Source organism: Humulus lupulus, chromosome 6 (genome assembly GCF_963169125.1).
Source record: "Humulus lupulus chromosome 6, drHumLupu1.1, whole genome shotgun sequence".
In the NCBI taxonomy this organism is placed as follows: domain Eukaryota; kingdom Viridiplantae; phylum Streptophyta; class Magnoliopsida; order Rosales; family Cannabaceae; genus Humulus; species Humulus lupulus.
The window spans coordinates 17,327,745-17,350,783 of NC_084798.1; the positions used below are offsets into that span (position 1 = coordinate 17,327,745).

At 31.1% G+C, this 23,039-nt stretch overlaps 2 protein-coding genes and 1 pseudogene across 2 annotated transcripts; all 3 read left to right on the forward strand.

Annotated features, from left to right (window-relative positions):
• Window positions 1-5,752: 5,752 nt before the first annotated feature.
• LOC133784769 (probable LRR receptor-like serine/threonine-protein kinase At3g47570) lies at window positions 5,753-9,652 on the forward strand. The gene is made up of 3 exons (XM_062224046.1): window positions 5,753-8,411; window positions 8,557-8,949; window positions 9,340-9,652. Exons 1-2 carry the CDS (start codon window positions 5,753-5,755, stop codon window positions 8,946-8,948), a joined length of 3,051 nt encoding a protein of 1,016 aa, XP_062080030.1. The 3' UTR covers window position 8,949; window positions 9,340-9,652.
• A 1,920-nt stretch (window positions 9,653-11,572) lies between these two features.
• LOC133781753 (probable LRR receptor-like serine/threonine-protein kinase At3g47570) lies at window positions 11,573-15,405 on the forward strand. Its single transcript, XM_062220823.1, has 3 exons — window positions 11,573-14,287; window positions 14,414-14,806; window positions 15,046-15,405. The coding sequence occupies exons 1-3, from the start codon at window positions 11,593-11,595 to the stop codon at window positions 15,054-15,056; spliced, it is 3,099 nt and encodes a 1,032-aa protein (XP_062076807.1). The 5' UTR covers window positions 11,573-11,592; the 3' UTR covers window positions 15,057-15,405.
• A 4,250-nt stretch (window positions 15,406-19,655) lies between these two features.
• Window positions 19,656-22,304, forward strand: LOC133784770 (uncharacterized; annotated as a pseudogene).
• The last annotated feature ends 735 nt before the right edge of the window (window positions 22,305-23,039 follow it).

Consider the following 23,039-nt stretch of genomic DNA (forward strand, 5'->3'; position numbering starts at 1 on the left):
AGAACCTCGGTTTTCTTATAAGCATTGATATTTCCAATGTTGTTTCCAAGGAGAAGTTCCCTACCATATAGGTTGTTTATTTCGATTACAACATATTGTTTTCGGAAGAAAAAAAAAACCTATTAGAGGATCAAATACCAACTAGTATATAGATATGAAATTTATTTTTAATTTACTAATACATGTAACTTTGTATTGTATTTTGTTACACCATCAATCACCATTTCTTTTCCTCCTTGATTAATGTTCATTTTCCACTTGGCAATTTTTTGAGCCTTTAATAATAAAATTTTGTTACCGTATGTCATTTGTTTAAAATGTCTTTTACTATTTTCATTTTTCATATGACAAGCTTTTAGAGCTTTTACCAATAAAATGTTGCCACGTGTGATTTGTGTAAAACATATAAAAATATATTACATATAAAACTATCACTACTACAAAAAAGATTTTTTTAGGACTCGTTTTGCAAGCCCTCTATTTGAGAGCCTTAAAAATTAAGGTATTTTAGGGCTCACGTTGCGAGCCCTAAAAGAATGTTTTTAGGGCTCGCAATGCGTGTTCTAAAAGATCTCGTTGAGTGCATATAAGTAAAGTTTTTAGGACTCTCTTCGTGTGCCCTAAAAAAATATTTTTAGGGATCGCAATGCGTGTCCTAAAAGATCCCGTTGAGTGTTTTTAAATAAAGATTTTAGGGCTCTTTTCGGGTGCTCTTAAAAGTTAAATTTTTTTTTAAAAAATGCAGCTACATTTTTCATTTTGCTTTAAAAAAAATAAATCTTATTGAGTGTCCAAAATGTATTATATATCTTAGATTTCTAAAATTTCAAAAGAAAATACTACAAAAACGCAAAAAAAAAAAATCAAAACAAATCTAAATTTCTCATTAACATGTAGTGTAAGCTAGCTTATAACATCTTTCATTTTGCTATAACCATTTGTAAAAATGACATCGTCCTTTCTTCTCGAACTTTGTCAATTTCTTGAGTAGTATATGGTTTGTTAGAGGTGAACTGAAAAAACAAAGAAACAAAACTTTAATTAGAATTATATTAGTAGTAATAAATTCAAAGCATATAGAAAAATTATACTATATTTATATTATGTAGTTGTATATTCATTGTTGCCTGTTTCGACAATAAATGTTTGATATGAGAGGAATTTATAAGTACATTATTCATCATCCTCATAACGTAATATCCACAGTCGATATTGTTTGATTGTTTACGACACTATAAAGATTGGTAATACATGTACAAATCTTAGTATTAAATATCTTAATAAACATCTTTATATATACATAAACCCATATACAAATAGAAACATACCATAGGTTGGAAATACATTACTCCCACTGGGCGTTTGTTGATCTTTTTACGTGCTTTAATTCTTTCTGCGAAATACATCTCAAATGCATCATGGATGGTCTCCTTGATGGCTGTCCTTTTATCTAATGGTACATTGAGAGGATCAAGAAAACAACAATAATACCAATTGGGATATAATAAAAATAACATCCAATGCTCATTGTTGAAAGAACAAGCAATAAACAAATTTTAACTTTAGATTCTATTTTTTTGTATCAATGAAAAGCATATAAATTAAACTTACCCATGGTTATAAGGCATAACTATCCAATCATGCTTTTTAGACGTGCAATATAACATCCTATCACATAAAGCTTGAGCATGAATATCTGCACGATTCACAGAAGTAGAAACCTTATTCGGATTCATAAACAACAATGATCCTCTCTTTTCCTCGTCTAATAATAGTTCCTACTACAACGTCCTACCAACGAATACCATTAATTAAAAGGAAAAGTTAAAAGAAAGCTAAATAGTTGATGATACAAAATCCTTACAGTAAATATTATTAACTTCATATAAAGCATACCTCATGTAGAAGACAATGCATGATTGTCCAATCATCTCCTTTCTACAAAATTCGAGTATTTCATCCTGAAACAGAGGAAAATATTCACAAGCATGGCCAAACACATCAAAGTCAATGGACACTTCAACGGCATAATCATGTTTAGGCCAATCATTGACGATTTCATATACTTGTCTCAACTTAGGCGGCAATGGAGATGGTTGTTGCACCTCTTGTGACAATGACGCCTTAGGTGCTCGTTTTGGAACTAGTTTTTGTGTTCGAGGTGCTAATAGAGAAGCTTTTTTTTTTCCACCTTGCTTTCCATTCCTGAGATCAGCAAGGTCAATAAGGTAAACTTCATCTCCATACATAGCCATGGTGGTAAATTATATATGACTAGCATAGCAGGCCAATAACTATACTTACTACTGAGAGAAGTATGAGGATTAATTTCGTCTGTAGAAAGAGCTAGATGAATATTTCTAGGTTCATTGGAAAATGAAGACCATTCAAAATCCACTGTCCTCCACACTGGTGAGTTAGCAGGATGTCTAAGTCTACCGTCCTTTAGTCTCTCATTCACATGCCAAGTCAAATTCTTAGCATGATCAACATTTGGATAAAACTGAATCAAACGAGGAATTGGCGGAATATACCACAGAACTTTTGCTGGTACTCATTCCTTAACTTCCTCTTAATTCCTTTTCTTTTGCCATCTGGACACGAATTCGCATCTACAAGGCTATTTCGATATAATACGCAATCATTAGGACAAGCATATATTTTTTCATATTACAAGCCTAATGAGCACATAGTTTTCTTAGCCTCATAAAATGACACGGGCATCTCGTTTTCTTCAGGCAATAAATCTTTCAAAAAAACTAACAACTTTGTGAAACTCTTATCACTCCATCCATTTTGGGTTTTCATGTTGTACAATCTAAGAAGGGCTGAAAACTTTGTAAATTTAGTGCAACCAGGGTAAATCGGCTTTTCAGCGTCATTTAGAAGATTTTCGAACTTAATGGGATCTACCTCTGATTCATAATATGCATCATCAATCATTTCATCTAAATTATCCTTATGATCAAATTGCCTATAATTCCGAACTTCATTTATCCTAGGAGGGTCCGGAGTAACATGAAGCTCTTCACCTTGCCAATACCATATTTTATAATTTTTGTCTATCTCGTGGAAGTATAAAGGCGGTATTATCATTGTGGCGGTCATTTTTTTTCATATTTCCACACTTACTACAAGGATAACAAATATAGTTTGGATCTTTGGCATGATCCAAACTAAATTTAAGAAACTCATCGTCCTCTTTCATATATTCCACTGACAACCTATTAGCTGACATCCACGCCTTTTCCATACTGTGCCTATTTGTTTTAATAAAAAAATAAAAATTAAGAAAATAAAATAAACGTACAAAACAAAACTAAGTATAAAAAAATCTACAGAAAATCAGACAGCATATCCCCTAATTTACTAGCCTAGCCATCTGTCACAATGCAACACAAACAATTCAAATAAATCAAACAACAAACAGGTTTTCATCCATAAATCACTACAGCACACATAATTCTCAGAACCTACTTCACTAATACATGCAAGTTTTCAACCTTCCGATATCACCGCACCACACATAATTCCCAGAACATACTTCACTACGGATGAATATATAAGATATCCAAACTCCAAAAGTTATACAATTTAGTGTCATGTTTTAATGAGATAACAAAACTAATAACAACCATTTTTTTTCAAGAATCATCATATAAATATATCATATATTATTAGAATTAAACCAATAGAAAAAAATAATAATAATAACTCATAGTATAAAAATAAAGATTTAAAGAATGTGTTACATATATATAGTTATCTATATTATATATACAATTACTATAATTTTTCAGATTTTTAATAATAAAAATTCAAAATTTATCCACACTTAATATTAAAAAAAATAAGATAATAATAGAGATTTCTGGGCTAGACCAACCAGAACAAAGACATGAGCTCGAGACGTGACTTATACGATCTAAGGATTCGGCTAGGTGATCTCCTTGATGTCTAGTTGAGCTGGGCTTGACTCGAACTACTCGTTTGGGAACTTGTACTGTGTTCTCGGGATTGAATAATCTTCATTAAACATTTGCTAGCTGTACCGCGAACAAGACACTTCAACTCATATTTTTTAGGTACAACAATACTATTTTGATCAATTTTGCTAAACATAAGGTCTGAAATGTAATTTAATAAAACATAGGGTTCAAACATGTATTTGGTCAAATCACAAGGGCACCCAAAATGATATTTTTCCTTAATTAAACTAAATAAAAATTTGCTAAAATATTTCTTTTTTCCCTAAACAAATGTATACATTAATTATGGGTAATAACTTATGAAAATAAAAATTGAAAAAAAAAATTAAGAATTTACAAATTTTTATATTATTTATTCGATTATTTTTTAATTTAGTATTTTAAGATCAATTATTTACTTTTATGATAGCTTATAAAATTATAATTAGTTTAATACATTTCACGTTTTGAATCATTTTTATTCAGTCTTGTATCATAAGTCAATAGATATGTGTAACTATTTTTTTATATTTTCTAATAACACATGTTAGGGGTAAAAAAAATGATGATTTTCATTTAAATTATACTTGAATATAATAAATAAAGATTGAAAAATTAATTCATAAAAAAAGTCAAAGGGTAAAAATGAAACACCTTTATCAATTTAGGTAATAATTGATTATAGATAAAAGTTTTGTAGAAATTCATATTAAGGGAAGGGAACAAGTTAAATGGTAGGGAGTAACAAAAGATAATTTCAAAAGTAAAGGGGTATTCTGTGATGGAGAAAATGGACCAAATTGTTCTTCAACTTATTTTCTTCGAAGGTATTGCATCCCTTCGATTCGATTTTTGTTTTTTTTTTTTTGGTTCTTTGGCGATTTCACTGAACAATCCCTCTATGGATTCATTGGTGGCTTCTTTTTCAACGACTTTGGTGATGTTTTATTCTCTCTAATTTATTTATTTTTATACTACTTTAAGAAGTTTTTGATTTAGCCTTTCACTGCAGTAAAAATATAAGGGTTTGATTGGTATCCAATATACAAATTTATAAATTTGAATACTTGAAACTGGTGAGCCCTATCATAATCTTTGATTGGTAAATTGTTTTTAAAAGTTAAATTCAAATCTGTATCCAAAATTTATTAAGGAAAATTGAAAACGAGAAAAGCTCGTTTTCTCAGTTTTGTGAAATTCTTTTCCAAAATCCTACGTATTTAATTTCTGTTATATTTTTAAATTTAATACCTTTCACAGATTCAATTTTTTAAAACTCAAAAATAGTTTAGTGACATTGAACCAATCATATTTTCAGAAAAATATTTTTAGTCACTAAATTCAAATTTTTATTTCAGAATCCCACTTTTCAAAAAATACAATTTTCTAATCGCGAACCAATCATATCCTAAACTAACATTAATAATTTTTGTACTACTTACGGTTTTGAAAGTCCATGTAGAGATAAGAGTGGCCATGATTCTTGGAAAGAAAAAAAGGGTGAAGACTCATAATTTAGCCTCAATCAGTGGAGAGAAGTTGTGTGACATAGGAACTAGAACGGCAACATGTTCAAGAGCAAAATAACTTTTTTTTCCACGGGCCATAGGTGATAATCACATTGATTTCCTTACCATTTCCTTCATCCACAAGTACATGATAACGTCACTTGAGGGCAAGAAGAACGACCCATTAATTGTCACAGGCATGTATATATGTGTGACAATTGTTTGCCTTCAAACAAATCATTTTATCTTTTTAACAAGTATTCTATATCTAAAGTTATGGATTTAGCTCTTCTGATGATTCTCTTATTCATTGTCGCTGGTGATCCTTCTATTGTCTCTGGATATAGATCCAGTGAGACAGACAAGCTAGCATTGCTTGAAATTAAGTCTCAAATAACTGAGGATCCTTTACAGGTCACGAGTTCATGGAACGAGTCCCTTCATTTTTGTCAATGGCGAGGAGTTTCTTGTGATCCAAGGCATCGAAAAAGAGTCACTGAGTTGAGCCTAAGATCCTTGAGTTTGAAGGGTTTCTTATCTCCATCTATTGGGAACCTCAGTTTTATTAGAAGCATTGATCTTTTCAACAACAGTTTCCAAGGAGAAGTTCCATACCAAATAGGTCGTTTATTTCGATTACAACAGATTGTTCTCGAAAAAAACCTGTTAGGAGGGCAAATACCAACTAGTTTGTCAAACTGTTCTCACTTGAGAGTCCTAAACTTGGGATTCAACCAATTTAGTGGGAACATTCCTTCTGAGATTGGTTCTCTGTCAAACTTGGTTCAACTGACTCTTCTAGCAAACAAATTGGAGGGCAATATTCCACTCAATCTAGGCAATCTCTCATATCTTCAAGAACTTAATATTTCACGAAATAACCTGAGTGGAAACATTCCAGCATCATTAGGCCATTTGAAGATCTTAATTTGTCTTGGTATTGCTGAGAATAAGTTATCAGGTATGGTCCCTCAATCCATTTATAACCTTTCTTACCTTGAAGCATTCATTGTTAGTAAGAATCAACTTCATGGATTCTTTCCTCATAACATTGGCTCCACTCTTCCTAATATTCGCTTCTTTTACGTATATGAAAACCAATTTAGTGGACGAATTCCAATTTCATTTTCAAATTTTTCAAACCTAGAGAAGTTACAGATAAGTTCCTACGGTTTGGTGGGAGGGCTTCCTGCTATATTTGGATATTTCAAGAAGCTTAACATGGCAATTATTTTTGATACTAGTCTTGGATCAAGAAAAGTTGATGACCTTGATTTTTTAACCTCTTTCACCAATTGTACCAATCTCATATCACTTTTATTGCCAAACAATAACTTTGGTGGGGTCTTGTCTAAGTCCATAGGAAACCTCTCAGCTCAACTTGAATATTTTGAATTAGACCATAACCAACTTTCAGGAAACATTCCTCCTAGTCTTGGCAATCTATTAAGCTTAAATGCGGTATCACTATTTCAAAATCGTCTTACTGGAGTCATCCCTGTGACCATTGGAAAACTTCATAACTTAGTCGAATTCGGTTTGGGTAGTAATGAATTATCAGGGGAAATTCCTTCATCATTTGGAAATCTCACTCGGTTAAGCAGCCTTTGGTTAGAAAACAACAATCTTCAAGGAAACATTCCCTCGAGTCTTGCAAACTGTCGAAGCTTACAACGTTTATCCCTTTCTAGCAACTTTCTCAACGGTTCCATTCCTCCAGATGTAATTGGGTTATCGTCTATATCTTTTTCAATAAAACTCTCTAGAAATCGTCTCACGGGAACTTTACCTCCAGAAGTTGGAAAATTGAAAAATCTCGTTGAGTTGCGAATTTCACACAATGAGTTGTCTGGCAAAATTCCAAAGAACCTTGGAGATTGTGAAAGCTTACTATGGCTATACATGGATCATAATAAGTTTGAAGGAACAATTGATTCATTGAGTTCATTGAAAGCAATTGAAGAACTCGATCTTTCAAACAATAACTTGTCAGGAACAATCCCGAAAGACTTCGCCAAGTTAGTCTTTTTGTTAATGTTAAATCTCTCTAACAATGATCTCGAGGGCCAAGTACCGATTGGAGGAATTTTCAATGCTAGTGGGAATATTTCTCTTGCTAGTAATGACAAGCTTTGTGGTGGTATGGCTAAATTATCCTTACCACCTTGCTCTGTAGTGACATCAAAGTTATCTCTTGTAAGAAAGTTGATAATCTCCATAGTTTGTGGCATTTTCGGACTATGTTTGATGTCATATCTTTTGATTCGTTGCTTGTCTAGAAGACATAAAAAAGAGCCTTCAAAGTCTTTGTGGAATGATGTTCCATTCTTGAATATTTCTTATGGAGAGCTCCTCAAAGCCACTAATGGGTTTTCTCCAGAAAATCTCATTGGTACTGGCAGTTTTAGCTCAGTGTTTAAAGGAATTCTTGAAGCAACTGAACTATCCGTAGCAGTGAAGGTCTTTAACCTGCAAAAAAGAGGAGCTTCCAAGAGCTTTATGGCTGAATGTGAAACATTAAGAAGTATTCGACATCGAAATCTTATAAAAATCATATCTGCTTGCTCGAGTGTTGATTACCAAGGTAATGATTTCAAAGCTCTCATCTACGAGTTCATGTCAAATGGAAGTTTGGATGATTGGTTACATCCAAAGCCACAAACAGGAGAATGTCAAATAAAAATTTTAACCTTGTCCCAACGACTAAACATGGTCATTGATGTGGCATTGGCATTAGATTATCTTCACAACCATGGTGAAATGCCAATAGTACATTGCGACCTTAAGCCAAGCAACATTCTTCTTGACCAAGATATGACTGTCCATGTTGCTGATTTTGGTTTGTCAAGGATTATGGAAGATGATGATACCCAAGTCTCTCAACCAAATTCAAGCTCTATTGCAATAAGAGGAACAATTGGATATGCAGCTCCAGGTAAATCTATCTATTATTTTTTCCCCTTTTACTTGTCCTTTTCTTAAGCTTATAACGACCTTATTTATTTCTCTCTAAAGAAATATAATTTATATGACCATGCACACCAAAATAAAACTCTATTACTCTTGTATTATTTGTATAGAATATGGCACGGGAAGCAAGATCTCGTCCGAGGGAGATGTGTATAGTTTTGGTATCCTCTTGTTGGAGATCTTCACAGGGAAAAGACCTACCGATGATCATTTCGAAGATGGCTTGAGTCTTAATCAATTGGTCAAAAGAGCTTTGCGCAGAAATGTAGTGATGGACATTGTTGATCAAAGTCTACTGATAGAATTAGGACAAGAAGACGAGGAAGCGTCTAGCAGCAACACGGTGATGGAAAAAAGTAGACGCAAAATACATGAATGTTTAGTTTCAATTCTTGCAATTGGTGTGAAATGTTCAGAAGAATTATTAAGAGAGAGGATGAAGATTAGTGATGCCCTTAAGGAATTGCAAGAAATTAAAAGTGTGGTTCTTAAAAATATCTAAGGTAAGATAACTGATCATTTACCATAAGAGTAAAAGTATTACTAAAGGGCATCATCTCATAATGTGGTGTACCGTAACTAGTACAATTCAATAGCATATCTCTTATATATATTTTAATTTAAAATAAAATATATGAGATTCGATATTAAATTGTACTAATTACATGTATATGGTGTGTGTACACACAATTTATACCAAAATATTACATACACCTAATGAGAAGTCATTTTTACCTCGTGAGATTGATCTTAAATAAATATGATTGACTGAAAATACTTGCCACTTAAGTATGTGTAATGTTACTCTTTACCATAAATTATCTTATATTTAGATTAATTTTATTTAATTTCTTTTATCGTTTTCATTTATGTCAGTATCCATTGTTTTGCAGGAAACTGTTAAAGAGGTGTGTTCACGAAAAAAGATTATCACCAACTCACACTATTCACTGCACCTTCGTTTCACTTTTGTGTTGGTGTCGTTGTTTTATTGTGTTTTCGATGTTGTTGCTTTGGTTAGTAATTTGTTTTTGCTATTTAAATTGGTTCATTTCTTCTGTCTTTATGTACTTTGTTGTAAAAAAATAGATTTGGTCAAGACATGTTGCAATAGTTCAAATATCTTTTGTTTTTAAACTTAGTATTTGCAGTTTGTAATGATCAAAGCCTGCGAGGCTTCCAATAAAAATACGAAATTCTAGTTCTTACTAGTGTTAAGGTCAATTCTCATTATATTTTATTTGTTTTGTTACCGATAAAAATTGTGAATGGTATTTTATTCTTAATTTTTTTTTAATTAAGAGTGTCAAAAATATTTTTATTTCTTTTTAAATAATAAATATTTAAAGATATGAAATAATTTATTTTTAATTTACTAATACATGTAACTTTGTATTGCATTTTGTTACACCATCAAATCAATCACCATTTATTTTCCTCCTTGATTAATGTTCATTTTCTACTTGGCAAATTATTTGAGTCTTTAATAATAAAACTGTTGATCAAAGTGTTTTTTGAACTAAAATCACAAATAATTAATTAAACTAACAACTTAGAACAAAAATATATTCATTCTTCCTAAGAACTGTGTTGTTATACTTAATTTTTTGTTTATCAAAATCAGTTTTAGGAGCCTATTTGAACAATTTAACAAAATACAGGGTCCAAAAAACAATTTATCAAAACACAGGGCTCAACAGGTAATGAGACAAAATACAAGATCTAAAAATGTATAAACCCAAAAAAATATTACATTTAAAACTATGAACAGAGACTACTGATAATTATGAAAAACAAAATACTACAGAATTGTTTGTTCCAATCCCACCAATTTGGTTGGCAATCCAGCAATTATGAAAGCAAGGTTTTGATGGTTCCATGGTGATTTATTTGTATTTTTAGGACTAAAATGGTTATACCTTTCTCCAATTTAAGTATGTATGATATAATCCAAGCCATTTTGGCTCTATTAATATATTCTAGTATAAATATCTAACGTTTACAAAATGTAGCACTTTAATACTCGAACTTTTTTTTATGGAAAAAATACCTTAATTTGCTAAGACAGTCTATGTTAACTCTGTTATTAAGTGCTTAGTATGCCAACATATGCTAGATTTGGCAAGCTTAGTATAGAATTCACTATGATCTTTTTGAGTTGTTACACAACTGTATCAGATGCACATGTAATTATCAAAGGCATATATTATGCTTGATTCGTTTAAATAATTTATGTTGTCTTGAAATATAATCATCATGTTTAATTTATTGAGTTTTATACATATTTTTGAAGTTACTTGTTTGATTTTGGTTTTGTTTGACTAGCAGATTCACAATGTGAAAACCAAAAAAAAGTAGCAGATTGACTTGGTGAATATTATCAATACATATGCATCAAACTCAAACAATACATCTTTTGGTTTTTGTCATCATCTTGAAAATTTGTATAGGTAATAATGAAGTGGTCCCGTGCATGTCTGAGCACGGACAAAACCTTTTTTTTTTCTCATTGAATTGGTAAATTATATGTTACATTTTAGGGAATTTTCTTATCTGCTAGCTTATCATTTTACAAAGTATTATTTTGGTACCTTCTGTTTTTAATAATACTTATATGGTACTATAAATTTTAAAATTATACATATTTGATACCCTAGACTCAAATTTGATAAATAAAATTTTGTCAATATGATCACGCTGTCATCAGTTATATATAATTAAGTAATTAAATTTAAATTTAGAACTTACATAATTAACAGCTATTTGATTAAATTGGTAAAATTTTATTAATTAAATTTAAATTTAAGTACCAAATATATACGATTTTAAAATATAATGTATCATATAAACATTATTAAAAACAAAAAATATTAAAATAATACTTTACAAAATCACATCGTATCAAATAGTTACCTCCATTAAATGTACATAGATGCAAATTTCTCCAATGCTTAGTGGGACTCAAGAGTACTACAAAGTCATACTAACGTGACTTAATGGGTAGAAGAGCGGCCGGCTGTCCCTTTTTGACTACGTTTAGTCAATATATACGAGTTTTCCATATGCATGTATCTATTTATATATATATATGACAATAGTTGACCTTCAAACAAATCCTTTTATCTTCTTAATAAGTATCTCTATTGATGATTCTCCTTGCAGAGAAAGTTATGGCCGTAGCTCTATTGATGATTCTCCTTTTTATTGCCGCTGGTGATCCTTCTGGTGTAGCTGGACATAGATCTAGTGAGACAGACAAGATAGCTTTGCTAGAAATCAAGTCTCAAATAACAGAGGATCCTTTACAAGTCACGAGTTCATGGAACGAGTCCCTTCATTTTTGTCAATGGCGAGGTGTTACTTGTGATCCAAACCATCGAAAAAGAGTCACTGAGTTGAGCCTAAGATCCTTGAGTTTGAAGGGTTTCTTATCTCCATCTATTGGGAACCTCAGTTTTATTAGAAGCATTGATCTTTTCAACAACAGTTTCCAAGGAGAAATTCCATACCAAATAGGTCGTTTATTTCGATTACAACAGATTGTTCTCGAAAAGAACCTGTTAGGAGGGCAAATACCAACTAGTTTGTCAAACTGTTCTCACTTGAGAGTCCTAAACTTGGGATTCAACCAATTTAGCGGGAACATTCCTTCTGAGATTGGTTCTCTATCAAACTTGGTTCAACTGACTCTTGTGGCAAACAAATTGGAGGGAAGTATTCCACTCAATCTAGGCAATCTCTCTTCTCTTCAAGAACTTAATATTTCAGCCAACAACCTTGATGGAAACATTCCAGCATCACTAGGCCATTTGAAGAGCTTAATTCATCTTGGTATTTCTAAGAATAAGTTATCAGGTATGGTCCCTCAATCCATTTATAACCTTTCTTACCTTGAATCATTCATTGTTAGTGAGAACCAACTTCATGGATTCTTTCCTCATAACATTGGCTCCACTCTTCCTAATATTCGCATTTTTCGTATATGGGGAAACCAATTTAGTGGACGAATTCCTATTTCATTTTCAAATTTTTCAAACCTTGAGGAATTTGATATAACTTCCAACAATTTTGTGGGAGGGCTCCCTGCTATTTTTGGAGATTTCAAGAAGCTTATGTGGGTAGATATTACTCTTACTAGTCTTGGATCAGGAAAAGCAGATGACCTTGACTTCTTAACTTCTTTTACCAATTGTACCAATCTTATATATCTTCAGCTGCAAGAAAATAACTTTGGAGGGGTCTTGCCTAACTCCATAGGAAATCTCTCAGCTACACTAGAATTTTTTTCAGTAGGAGGTAACCAAATTTCAGGAAACATTCCTCCTAGTGTTGGCAATCTAGTAGGCTTGAAGGGATTAGGACTATATGAAAATCGTCTTACTGGAGCCATTCCTACGACCATTGGAAAACTTTATAACTTAGTCAGATTATACTTGGGTAGTAATGAATTATCTGGGGAAATTCCTTCATCCTTTGGAAATCTCACAGTATTGAACAATCTCGCATTAAACTACAACAATCTTCAAGGAAACATTCCCTCAAATCTTGGAAATTGCCGAAGCTTACAACTATTATTTCTTCATAACAACTTTCTCAATGGTTCCATTCCTCCAAATGTAATTGGGTTATCATCTTTATCTTTGTCATTAGTACTTTCTAGAAATCGTCTCACCGGAACTCTACCTCCGGAAGTTGGGAAATTGAAAAATCTCATCGAGTTAGAACTTTCCCACAACGAGTTGTCTGGCAATATTCCAAAGAATCTTGGGGATTGTGTAAGCTTACAATGGCTGCGCATGGATCATAATAAGTTTGAAGGAACAATTGATTCACTGAGTTCATTGAAAGTGATTGAAGAAATTGATCTTTCAAATAATAACTTATCAGGAAAAATCCCAAAAGAGTTTACCAAGTTAGTGTTTTTGTCAATGTTAAATCTTTCTTACAATGATCTCGAGGGTCAAGTACCAATTGGAGGTATTTTCAATGTCAGCATGAATATTTCTCTAGTTGGTAATGACAAGCTTTGTGGTGGTATTGCTGAATTATCCTTACCACCTTGCTCTAAAATGACATCAAAAAAACGAAATAAGTTATATCTTGCAAGAAAGTTGATAATCTCCATAATTTGTGGCATTTTCGGACTATGTTTGGTGTCATATCTTTTGATTCGTTGCTGGTTTAGAAGACATAAAAAGGAGTCTTCAGAGTCTTCATGGAATGATGTTCCATTTTTGAATATTTCGTATGGAGAGCTCCTAAAAGCCACTAATGGGTTTTCTCTAGAAAATCTCATTGGTACCGGCAGCTTTAGCTCAGTGTTTAAAGGAATTCTTGAACAAGATCAATTGTGTGTAGCAGTAAAGGTCTTCAACCTACAAAAAAGAGGAGCTTCCAAGAGTTTTATGGCCGAATGTGAAACACTAAAAAGTATTCGACATCGAAATCTTGTGAAAATCATATCTGCTTGCTCGAGTGTTGATTACCAAGGTAACGATTTCAAAGCCCTCATCTACGAGTTCATGTCAAATGGAAGTTTGGAAGATTGGTTATATCCAAAGCCACAAATAGGAGAATATCAAATGAAAATTTTAACTTTCTCTCAACGATTAAATATGATTGTTGATGTGGCGTTGGCGTTAGATTATCTTCACAACCAAGGAGAAATGCCAATAGTACACTGTGACCTTAAGCCAAGCAACATTCTTCTTGACCAAGATATGACTGTCCATGTAGCCGATTTTGGTTTGTCAAGGATTATGGAAGATGGTGATACCCAAACCTCTCAACCAAATTCAAGCTCTGTTGCAATAAGAGGAACAATTGGATATGCAGCTCCAGGTAAGCTTACCCTTTTTTTTTCCCCTTTTACTTGTTCTTTTCTTATTATTTATTTGAAATCTTTAAAGAAAAATAGACCATGCACACCAAAATAAAGCTCTATTACTTTTGTATTTTGTTTTATAGAGTATGCTATGGGAAGAAAGGTCTCAACCGAGGGAGATGTGTACAGTTTTGGCATCCTCTTGTTGGAGATCTTCACAGGGAAAAGACCCACCGATGATCATTTCGAAGATGGCTTGAGTCTTAATCAATTGGTCAAAAGAGCTTTGCACAGGAATTTAGTGAGGGACATTGTTGATCAAAGTCTAATGATGGAATTAGGACAAGAAGAGGAGGAAGCGTCCAGCAGCAACACATCGATGGAAAAGAGTAGACGCAAAATATATGAATGTGTGGTTTCGATACTTGCAATTGGTATCAATTGTTCAGAAGAATCATTAAGAGAGAGGATGAAGATTAGTGATGTTCTTAAGAAATTGCAAGGAATCAAAAGTGTGATTCCTAAAAGTGTCCAAGGTACGAGATCATTTGCCATAAAAGTAATAATTTTATGAACACACAATTTATACCAAAACATTACACACACATGACAGATCATTTTAACAAATGTTTTTAAATAAATATAATTGGTTGAAGATATTTGTCTCATGTGTGTGAGTAATGTTACTTTTTATCATAAATTATGTTATATTTGGAATGGTTATACTTAATTTATTTTGTCATTTTTATTTATGTCACTTTTCATTGTTTTGCAGGATATCGTTGAACAAGTGCTGTTTCACTTTCTTGTTGATGGTGTTGTTGTTTTGTCTTTTCTATGTTATCTCTTTGATTAGTAATATGTTTCTGCAATTCAAAATGGTTCGTTTCTTCTAGCTTTATGTACTTTGTTGTGAACATTTTATGAATATTTGTTTCTTAATCTCTATCCATTATTATTTATCCCAAGAATAATTGGTCAAGACATGTTGCAAAAGATGTAGTTTATATACACTTGTTTTTATACGTAGTATGTGCAGTTAGTAATGATCAAAGTCACACGAAACTCTAGTTCTTAATAGTGTTAAATGTCAACTTTCATTATATTTTATTTGTTTTGTTACCATTTAAATTCAGTCTAGATTGTCATTTCATTTTTTTTTTTTGCTGGAAGATTTTTGGTTTTTTCTTCTTTCTATGTAGTAAAAAGTTGCTTTGCAATATTATATACGTGATGGAAAATAACCCCCAACTCAATGACTCTGTATTATTACAAAATTTGACACAAGTGACTATTTTTTCATATCACTCCATATAATTGCCTTTTTTTTTTTCCTTACAAATACTTGTTGTTTATAATAAAATTCTCAAATTGTCCTTTTTCAATAACATAACTGTTTCAAACTCTCACATTTTTTTTTCTTTTCAATTTTCTCAATTCCATATACTTTTATAGTCTCTTAATATCTTATTCAAAGAAATATAATTTATTTGTTTAAACTTTTAAAGATAAATTATTATTGTTCTTTAATAAGAAACTATATCAATAAAATTATTATTATTATTATTGTTATTATTATTATTATTATTATTATTGTTCTTTATTGTTATTATTATTATTTTTTTTTTTTTTATTGTTCTTTTATTATTATTGTTCAAAAATTATAATGAAAAATTTACTATATCAATAAATACTAACAATTTTAAATATAATGTCAAGAAAGTTTATAATTTTTTAAAATAAACTCTCTACTTATAATTTCTTATAAATAATTATAGACTAAACTTGTTTGCAATTTTAAATTTAAACATAAACATATTTTTCAATTTCTATTTCAATGAATGTGATTAATTTTCAATAATAAAACTCAAATGATAAACAAAAATATAAATGTAAACTACTTGTTTAGATTTTCAAACTAACTTAAATATAAGTTGTAAACTACCTGTTTACTATTTCAAATTTAAATATAATGTCAGCAGTGACTGGAGGGGACACCAAAGGCCTCTACCCTTCCATCCCTTGGATAGATAGAGTGGGAGGGCCGAGCTTTTGGTTTTTTCATGTTGTCAAAGAGTTGAACAATGATTTTTTTTTTCGTGTCGTCAAAGAGTGGAACAATGAAAATAGATGGCGAATGCTTGATTGAATTGATCGGGTCATATAGGAACAAGGCTCAAGTCTACCAGTCTGTTATGATGCCTCAGCTGCATACATCACTGCACTTCCACTTGACACCTATTGTAATGATAAACGACTCGTCTTGCCGTGACCTTCTCTTGAATTCTCAAAACTTCTGTCGCTCCACCCCCACAGGGGCAGAAAACCCATCGTTGTCTTGCCTGTGCTACCAAAGACTCTGGGGAAGTCGGAATAGGAGAGCACTCATCTTAGGGTGGGCTTACTACTTAGATGCTTTTAGTAGTTATCCGCTCCGCACTTGGCTACCCAGCGTTTACTGTGGGCACGATAACTGGTACACCAGAGGTGCGTCCTTCCTGGTCCTCTCAATGCTCTAACGCCCACACCGGATATGGAACAAACTGTCTCACGACGTTCTGAACCCAGCTCACGTACTGCTTTAATGGGCGAACAACCCAACCCTTGGGACATACTACAACGCTAGGTGGCGAAGAGTCGACATCGAGGTGCCAAACCTTCCCGTCGATGTGAGCTCTTGGGGACTTGTTTACACTTTTGAATTTTCAAGGAAATTGTAAACTAGTAAAAAAAAATATATATATATAAATTTTTTATTAATTTTTTAATTGAATTATACACGTTGCATTGATGTGGCATGCCTAAGCTGTCAAATCAACATTCTGTTAGCCATATCATTTGAGGGGAATTTTTAAAAACGTGAAAAGTTCGAGGAGCGCGATTTGCAAGTAGTAATAGTTCGTGACAAAAAATTATATTTATTCTACATTTTATTTGTTGTGTTGTTATAGGACAATTTTTTAAATTTATTTAATAAATGTAATATACATTATTATTATTTTTTAAAGAAAATTTTATTGTAACATATAATAATTATTATTCATGGAATCTTATGAATGTTTGTGTTTTATTTTCAAGAAGTAACAAGACAATATTGTAAAAGCTAATGTTTTTAAAAACAATAAAAATCTATAACACTATTTAATACCAATTACTCACTTAACTGTTATGTTAACCTTGTCGAACAATTGTCTTTAACAGAAAAACAACAAAGTCATGGACCCAGCAAAAATTCGTCAGATATAAACACTTTATATACGAAGATAAGCTCTAATTTTATAATAAATTCCATATTAGTGAAAATAATTCATTTTTAATCAAAAACTTAACCTAAGGGGGGTGTTTGGTACGATGTTTGGGTTTGGGAGAGTAGAGTTAAAAGGGGTTTAAATTAAGAGAATGTGAAACTCAAATATTTAAAAGAGTTAAGATTACCCTTAAATCAAGCTAAAAAATGGAACTCATTTGGAAACACAAACCCACAAGTCATTAAAAATAAATTTACCAAATATGGGTTAGATTTGATATTCCTATTCCCACCAAACCAAACCCCCATACCAAACACCCTGGTACAAGGTTTGGGTTTGGAGGAGTAGAGTTAGAAGAGGTTTAGATTAAAGGAGTGTGAAACTCAAGTATTTAAAGGAGTTAAGATTACTCTTAAATCAAGTTAAAAAATAGGATTCACTTGAAAACACAAACACACAAGTCATTAAAAATAAATTTACCAAACATAAGTTAGTTACAAATGGAGTGTTAACTTTTTTTACTAGGCATTAAGTTAAAGCTAGTACTTTAGTAGTAGAACGTTAGGCAGTGTTTAATTTTTTAAAATGACAACCAACTTTCTTTTTTCTTTCTTATTTTAATTTAGGCTATTTAGGATTTTTACCCCCCGAACTATTACCACTACCGTATCGTGCCCCCTAATTTTTTCAGGCCGTTAAAAATTCCCCCGAAATATTCACAGTAATGTAAAGAAGGACTTTCGTTAACTTTCAACACATGTGGCTAATAGAAGACTGACATGACTCTTTATATGCTAATGTGTCTTGGCCATGTCAGCGCCATGTGTGTTATTTTAAAATTAAAAAAATCTATGATCATATTAAAAATTAATGAATTAAACACTAAAAAATAGAATTAATAAATTAAATCATTTTTTATACATTAAAAAAAATAAAAACCATATTTAAAAACAATAAAATTACACACATGGCGCTGACATGGCCAAGACACATCAGCATGTAAAGAGCCATGTCAGCATTCTGTGTTGAAAGTTAACGGAAGTCCTTCTTTACATTACTGTGAATATTTCGGAGGGAATTTTTAACGGCCTGAAAAAATTAGGGGGCACGATACGGTAGTCACAGCCGGCTATGTGGTTGTGGAAGCTGGGCTATTGCCCAGGGCCCAATAAACTAAAGGGCCCAATTTATTTACCTGCCTTTTCAGTTTTTTTTTTATTAAAATAAATGAAATCAAACGTGTTCCCACTTTTAAAGGAAAGATTCTATTTCTAAAGACTGTTTCTATTCTCAATCCCACTTTTAATGTTAAATTGTTAATTCATAAATATTTAGTCAAACCCTCAAACGGTATATATATAATATTATATTATATATTAAAAATCAAGAGTAACATTCATGAATAGAAAGGGATAGGTAGGCTTTTGCAGACAAAAAAGAAAAAATAGCAGTAAGTGAAAAGTTGATTCATTTTTATTTATTTTTTGTTGGCTCACCATCAAGACATCAACATCAATTTGGTCTCAAATGCATCAACCTCTCCATCAAGGCGTCAAGATTAAAGTAAGGTATCTATATATATTTTAATATATATGAAGAACAAATAAGTGAAATATGAATTTAATTTTTTTTGTCATATAGTATTTTATTCTTTCTTATTTATTAATTTGTTTTTTTGCCGTTATTTTTTTTATATATGATATATATAATGCTAAAATTACTAGAGAAAAAAAATATGTAATATATTGTTTTGTTTAGTGTTCAATGTTCATTCTCCTTTAATACCGTTAATCCGTTCTATTATATTTTATTTTTATTTGCTATTTTTAATTGAGATTAATCACTAATTTTTATTTAATTATTAATTAATCACTACTTATTAGTACTACTTTTTTTTATTGTTGTAGAAATATCACTGCATAGATCAGAAAATTAATTGAAAAGGGTATTGGGCAATTAGCGACTCTAAATTTGTGACAGTGAATTTTTTCAATTTGAAGCTTTTAAACTTTGAAGATGGAATTAGCAGCGAATACCAGGTTCTTTTGTTCCTTTTTTCACTTCTAATTTAATAAATTATTACTATATTGATTGTTCTTTGAAACATTATATTAGTTCTTGTGGTTTTTTTTTCACTATGCCTCCTAAGATTAGAAAACATGAGTCTGGGTATGAAAAACGTAAGAAAAAAAAAATTGAGGAGTTAACTCAATCTCAAAGAGGAGCTCTTGATAAATTTATTATAAAAGAACCACAAGTTTCTTTAGAAAATCATAATTATGACATTGTTGATGTTGAATTTCCTGAAAACATGATTCCTAATGAGAATGTTAGTATTGAGAATCAAACTGAAAGTGTTGATGTGGAAAATAGAGGTGACGTGCCCATTAAAAATGATAATGTGAAAAATAATAGTGACGTGCCCATTGAAAATGATAATATGGAAAATCAAAATTCTAATACTAAAAATAGTGATGATGATCATTTGAATAATTCACTTGAAAATGAAGATGTTTTAGAGGATAATGATAATAACAATGAAGAGCAATCAAACCCATTTGAACATTTGCTTGATATATTTGATCCAAGAAATTGGGATGCTCTTGATTCAAAAATGATTGATTTATTAGTGATGAAGGGTCCAAAAAGAGATTGTTCTATTATGAGTGGTTCTAAAGCTAAATTTTCTAGACGATTCACTGCTAATTTGTATACTAGAGTTTTATCAAATGGAGAGAAGTGTGATCGAGATTGGCTTGTTTATTCAAAAGAGTTAGATAGAGTATTTTGTTTTTGTTGCAAAGTTTTTAAAAGTGGGATTGGTAGAGGCATGTTAACAAATGAAGGCTTTAGTGATTGGGCACATATTGGTGAAAGACTTAAAGAGCATGAAATCAGTATGGAACATGTTAAAAATATGACCACTTGGTATGAATTGCGTCTAAGGCTCGAAAAGAATCAAACGATTGATAAAGCTACTCAAAGACTAATTGAAAAAGAAAAAGATCATTGGAAAAAAGTTTTACTAAGAATTATTTTAATAGTGAAATTTCTTGCTAAACATAACTTGGCATTTCGTGGTTCTAATGAGAAATTGTATCAAAATAGTAATGGAAATTTTTTGGGCTTAATTGAAATGTTGGCAAAGTTTGACCCAATTATCCAAGAACATGTTAAACGCATTACAAATGATGATATTCATAGTCATTATCTTGGACATAACATCCAAAACGAGTTAATACTTGTGCTTGCTTCTGCAAGTAAAACTGAAATCATTAAAAAAGTTAAACAAGCAAAGTATTTTTCTGTGATACTTGATTGTACTCCTGATGTTAGTCATCAAGAGCAGATGTCCTTGATATTGAGATATGTGGATGTTTCTTCACATTCTGTTAGCATTGAAGAATCATTTTTAGGATTTTTAAATGTGAATGATACAACTGGTCACAGACTTTTTGATGTTCTACAAAATGAGTTGAAAAAACTTAATCTTGAAATGTTTGATGTGCGGGGACAAGGCTATGATAATGGGTCAAATATGAAAGGAAAACATCAAGGTGTACAAAATAAATTTTTAGACATAAATCCAAGAGCCTTTTATACTCCTTGTGGTTGTCATAGTCTTAATTTGACATTATGTGACATGGCTGAATCATGTAGTAAAGCTAGAGATTTTTTTGTACTTATTCAGCGTATTTATACGATTTTTGCCAATTCTACTAAGAGATGGCAAATTTTGAAAGATAATGTGAAAGGATTGACTCCAAAATCATTGTCATCCACTCGTTGGGAGAGTCGTGTAGATAGTGTTAAAGCTATAAGATCTCAAATGTCAGATTTTGGAGAAGCTTTACTTGAAGTGTCAGAAAAGGATGAACTTGATTCTAAAATAAGAAGTGAAGCAAAATCCTTAGCAACAAATGAGCTTAGTGATTTTGAGATTTTAATAGCAATTATTATTTGGTTTGAAATACTATTTGCTATTAATTTAGTTAGCAAGCTTTTACAATCAAAGGATATGCTTATTGATGTTGCTATGGAAAAAATAAAAGGGTTAATTTCTTTTTTCGTGGGATATAGAGAAACAGATTTTTATAACGCCTTGAATAATGCTAAGGAAATTGCTATTGAAATGAATATTGATCCAGTTTTTCCTTAAAGGCGCACAATTCGAAGAAAAAGACAATTTGATGAGAATTTGAATACATCTGTTGAGTTATCTGGAGAGGAATCTTTTAGAGTTAATTATTTTCTTTACCTTATTGATCAAGCCATTGTTTCTCTTACTAAGCGATTTGAACAATATCAAGAATATGAAAATATTTTTGGTTTCTTGTTTATTTCTGACAAGCTCCAATCGTTAGACAATGCAAGTTTGAAGTCTTGTTGTAGTCATTTTGAAAAGGCATTGAAACATAATGAACATTATGATATTGATGGGAATGAATTATATGTGGAGTTAAAGTTATTAACAGAAATCTTGCCTAGGAAAAAAATGAGAGCTATTGATATATTAAAGTTTTTGAAAGGCTTAGATTGTTTTCCTAATACAGTTATTGCGTATAGAATTTTGTTGACTATTCCGGTGACAGTTGCTTCTGCAGAAAGAAGTTTTTCAAAATTGAAGTTGTTGAAGTCCTACTTGTGGTCTACCATGTTACAAGAAAGGCTTAATGGATTAGCATTGATCGCGATTGAAAATGATATTTTGGAGACTGTAAAATATGAAGAGTTGGTTGATGAATTTACTTCAAAAAGTGTGCAAAGGATGCCTCTTTTTAAGTAGAATGTTGATATTAGCTTAAAGTTTGTAATGGAAAAATAACAATTTTAATAAAATAGTTTGAATTTTTGGTGCTTAATTTTGTAAAATATATAATCGTAACAATAATATTTGAAAATATTATTAGTTTTTAGTTAAATTTTTTTTATTTCTTAGGGGCCCAAATTTTTAGATTAGAACAGGGCCTCCAAAATATTTAAGACGACCCTGACGGTAGTGGTAATAGTTCGGGGGTAAAAATCCTAAATAGCCTTTAATTTATATATGAGAAGACAATATTACTTTTATGAAAATCTATTAATGATTCTTTATTTCATTTATATTTGTTTTCATTGAGACAGAATTTTCTTTTTAGGTGATTTTGTCATGTGATTTACTTTTGATAATATTTTATAAAATAATATATTTTTAAAGTTTGATCAGTCGTTTAAATTTTTTAATTATTTATCTAAAAATCTTGATCGATTAATTAAAGTTTTCAATTAGTTGTTTAAATTTTTTGACTAACTATCTAAATTGTCAAATGACATTTTGCAAAAATATTACCAAAACTAATTAGAATGCAAAATAACTTTAAAAAATTGATCATTTTTCCAAAAAAACCCTTATTATTATTATTATTATTATAAATAAGTATACTTTTCTTTTTCTTTTTCAATATAAGAACTTACATGATGAAGTGGAAAATTAAAATTTAAAAGAGAATTTTGCCATTTTTAGAAATTAATGAAAGTTTTG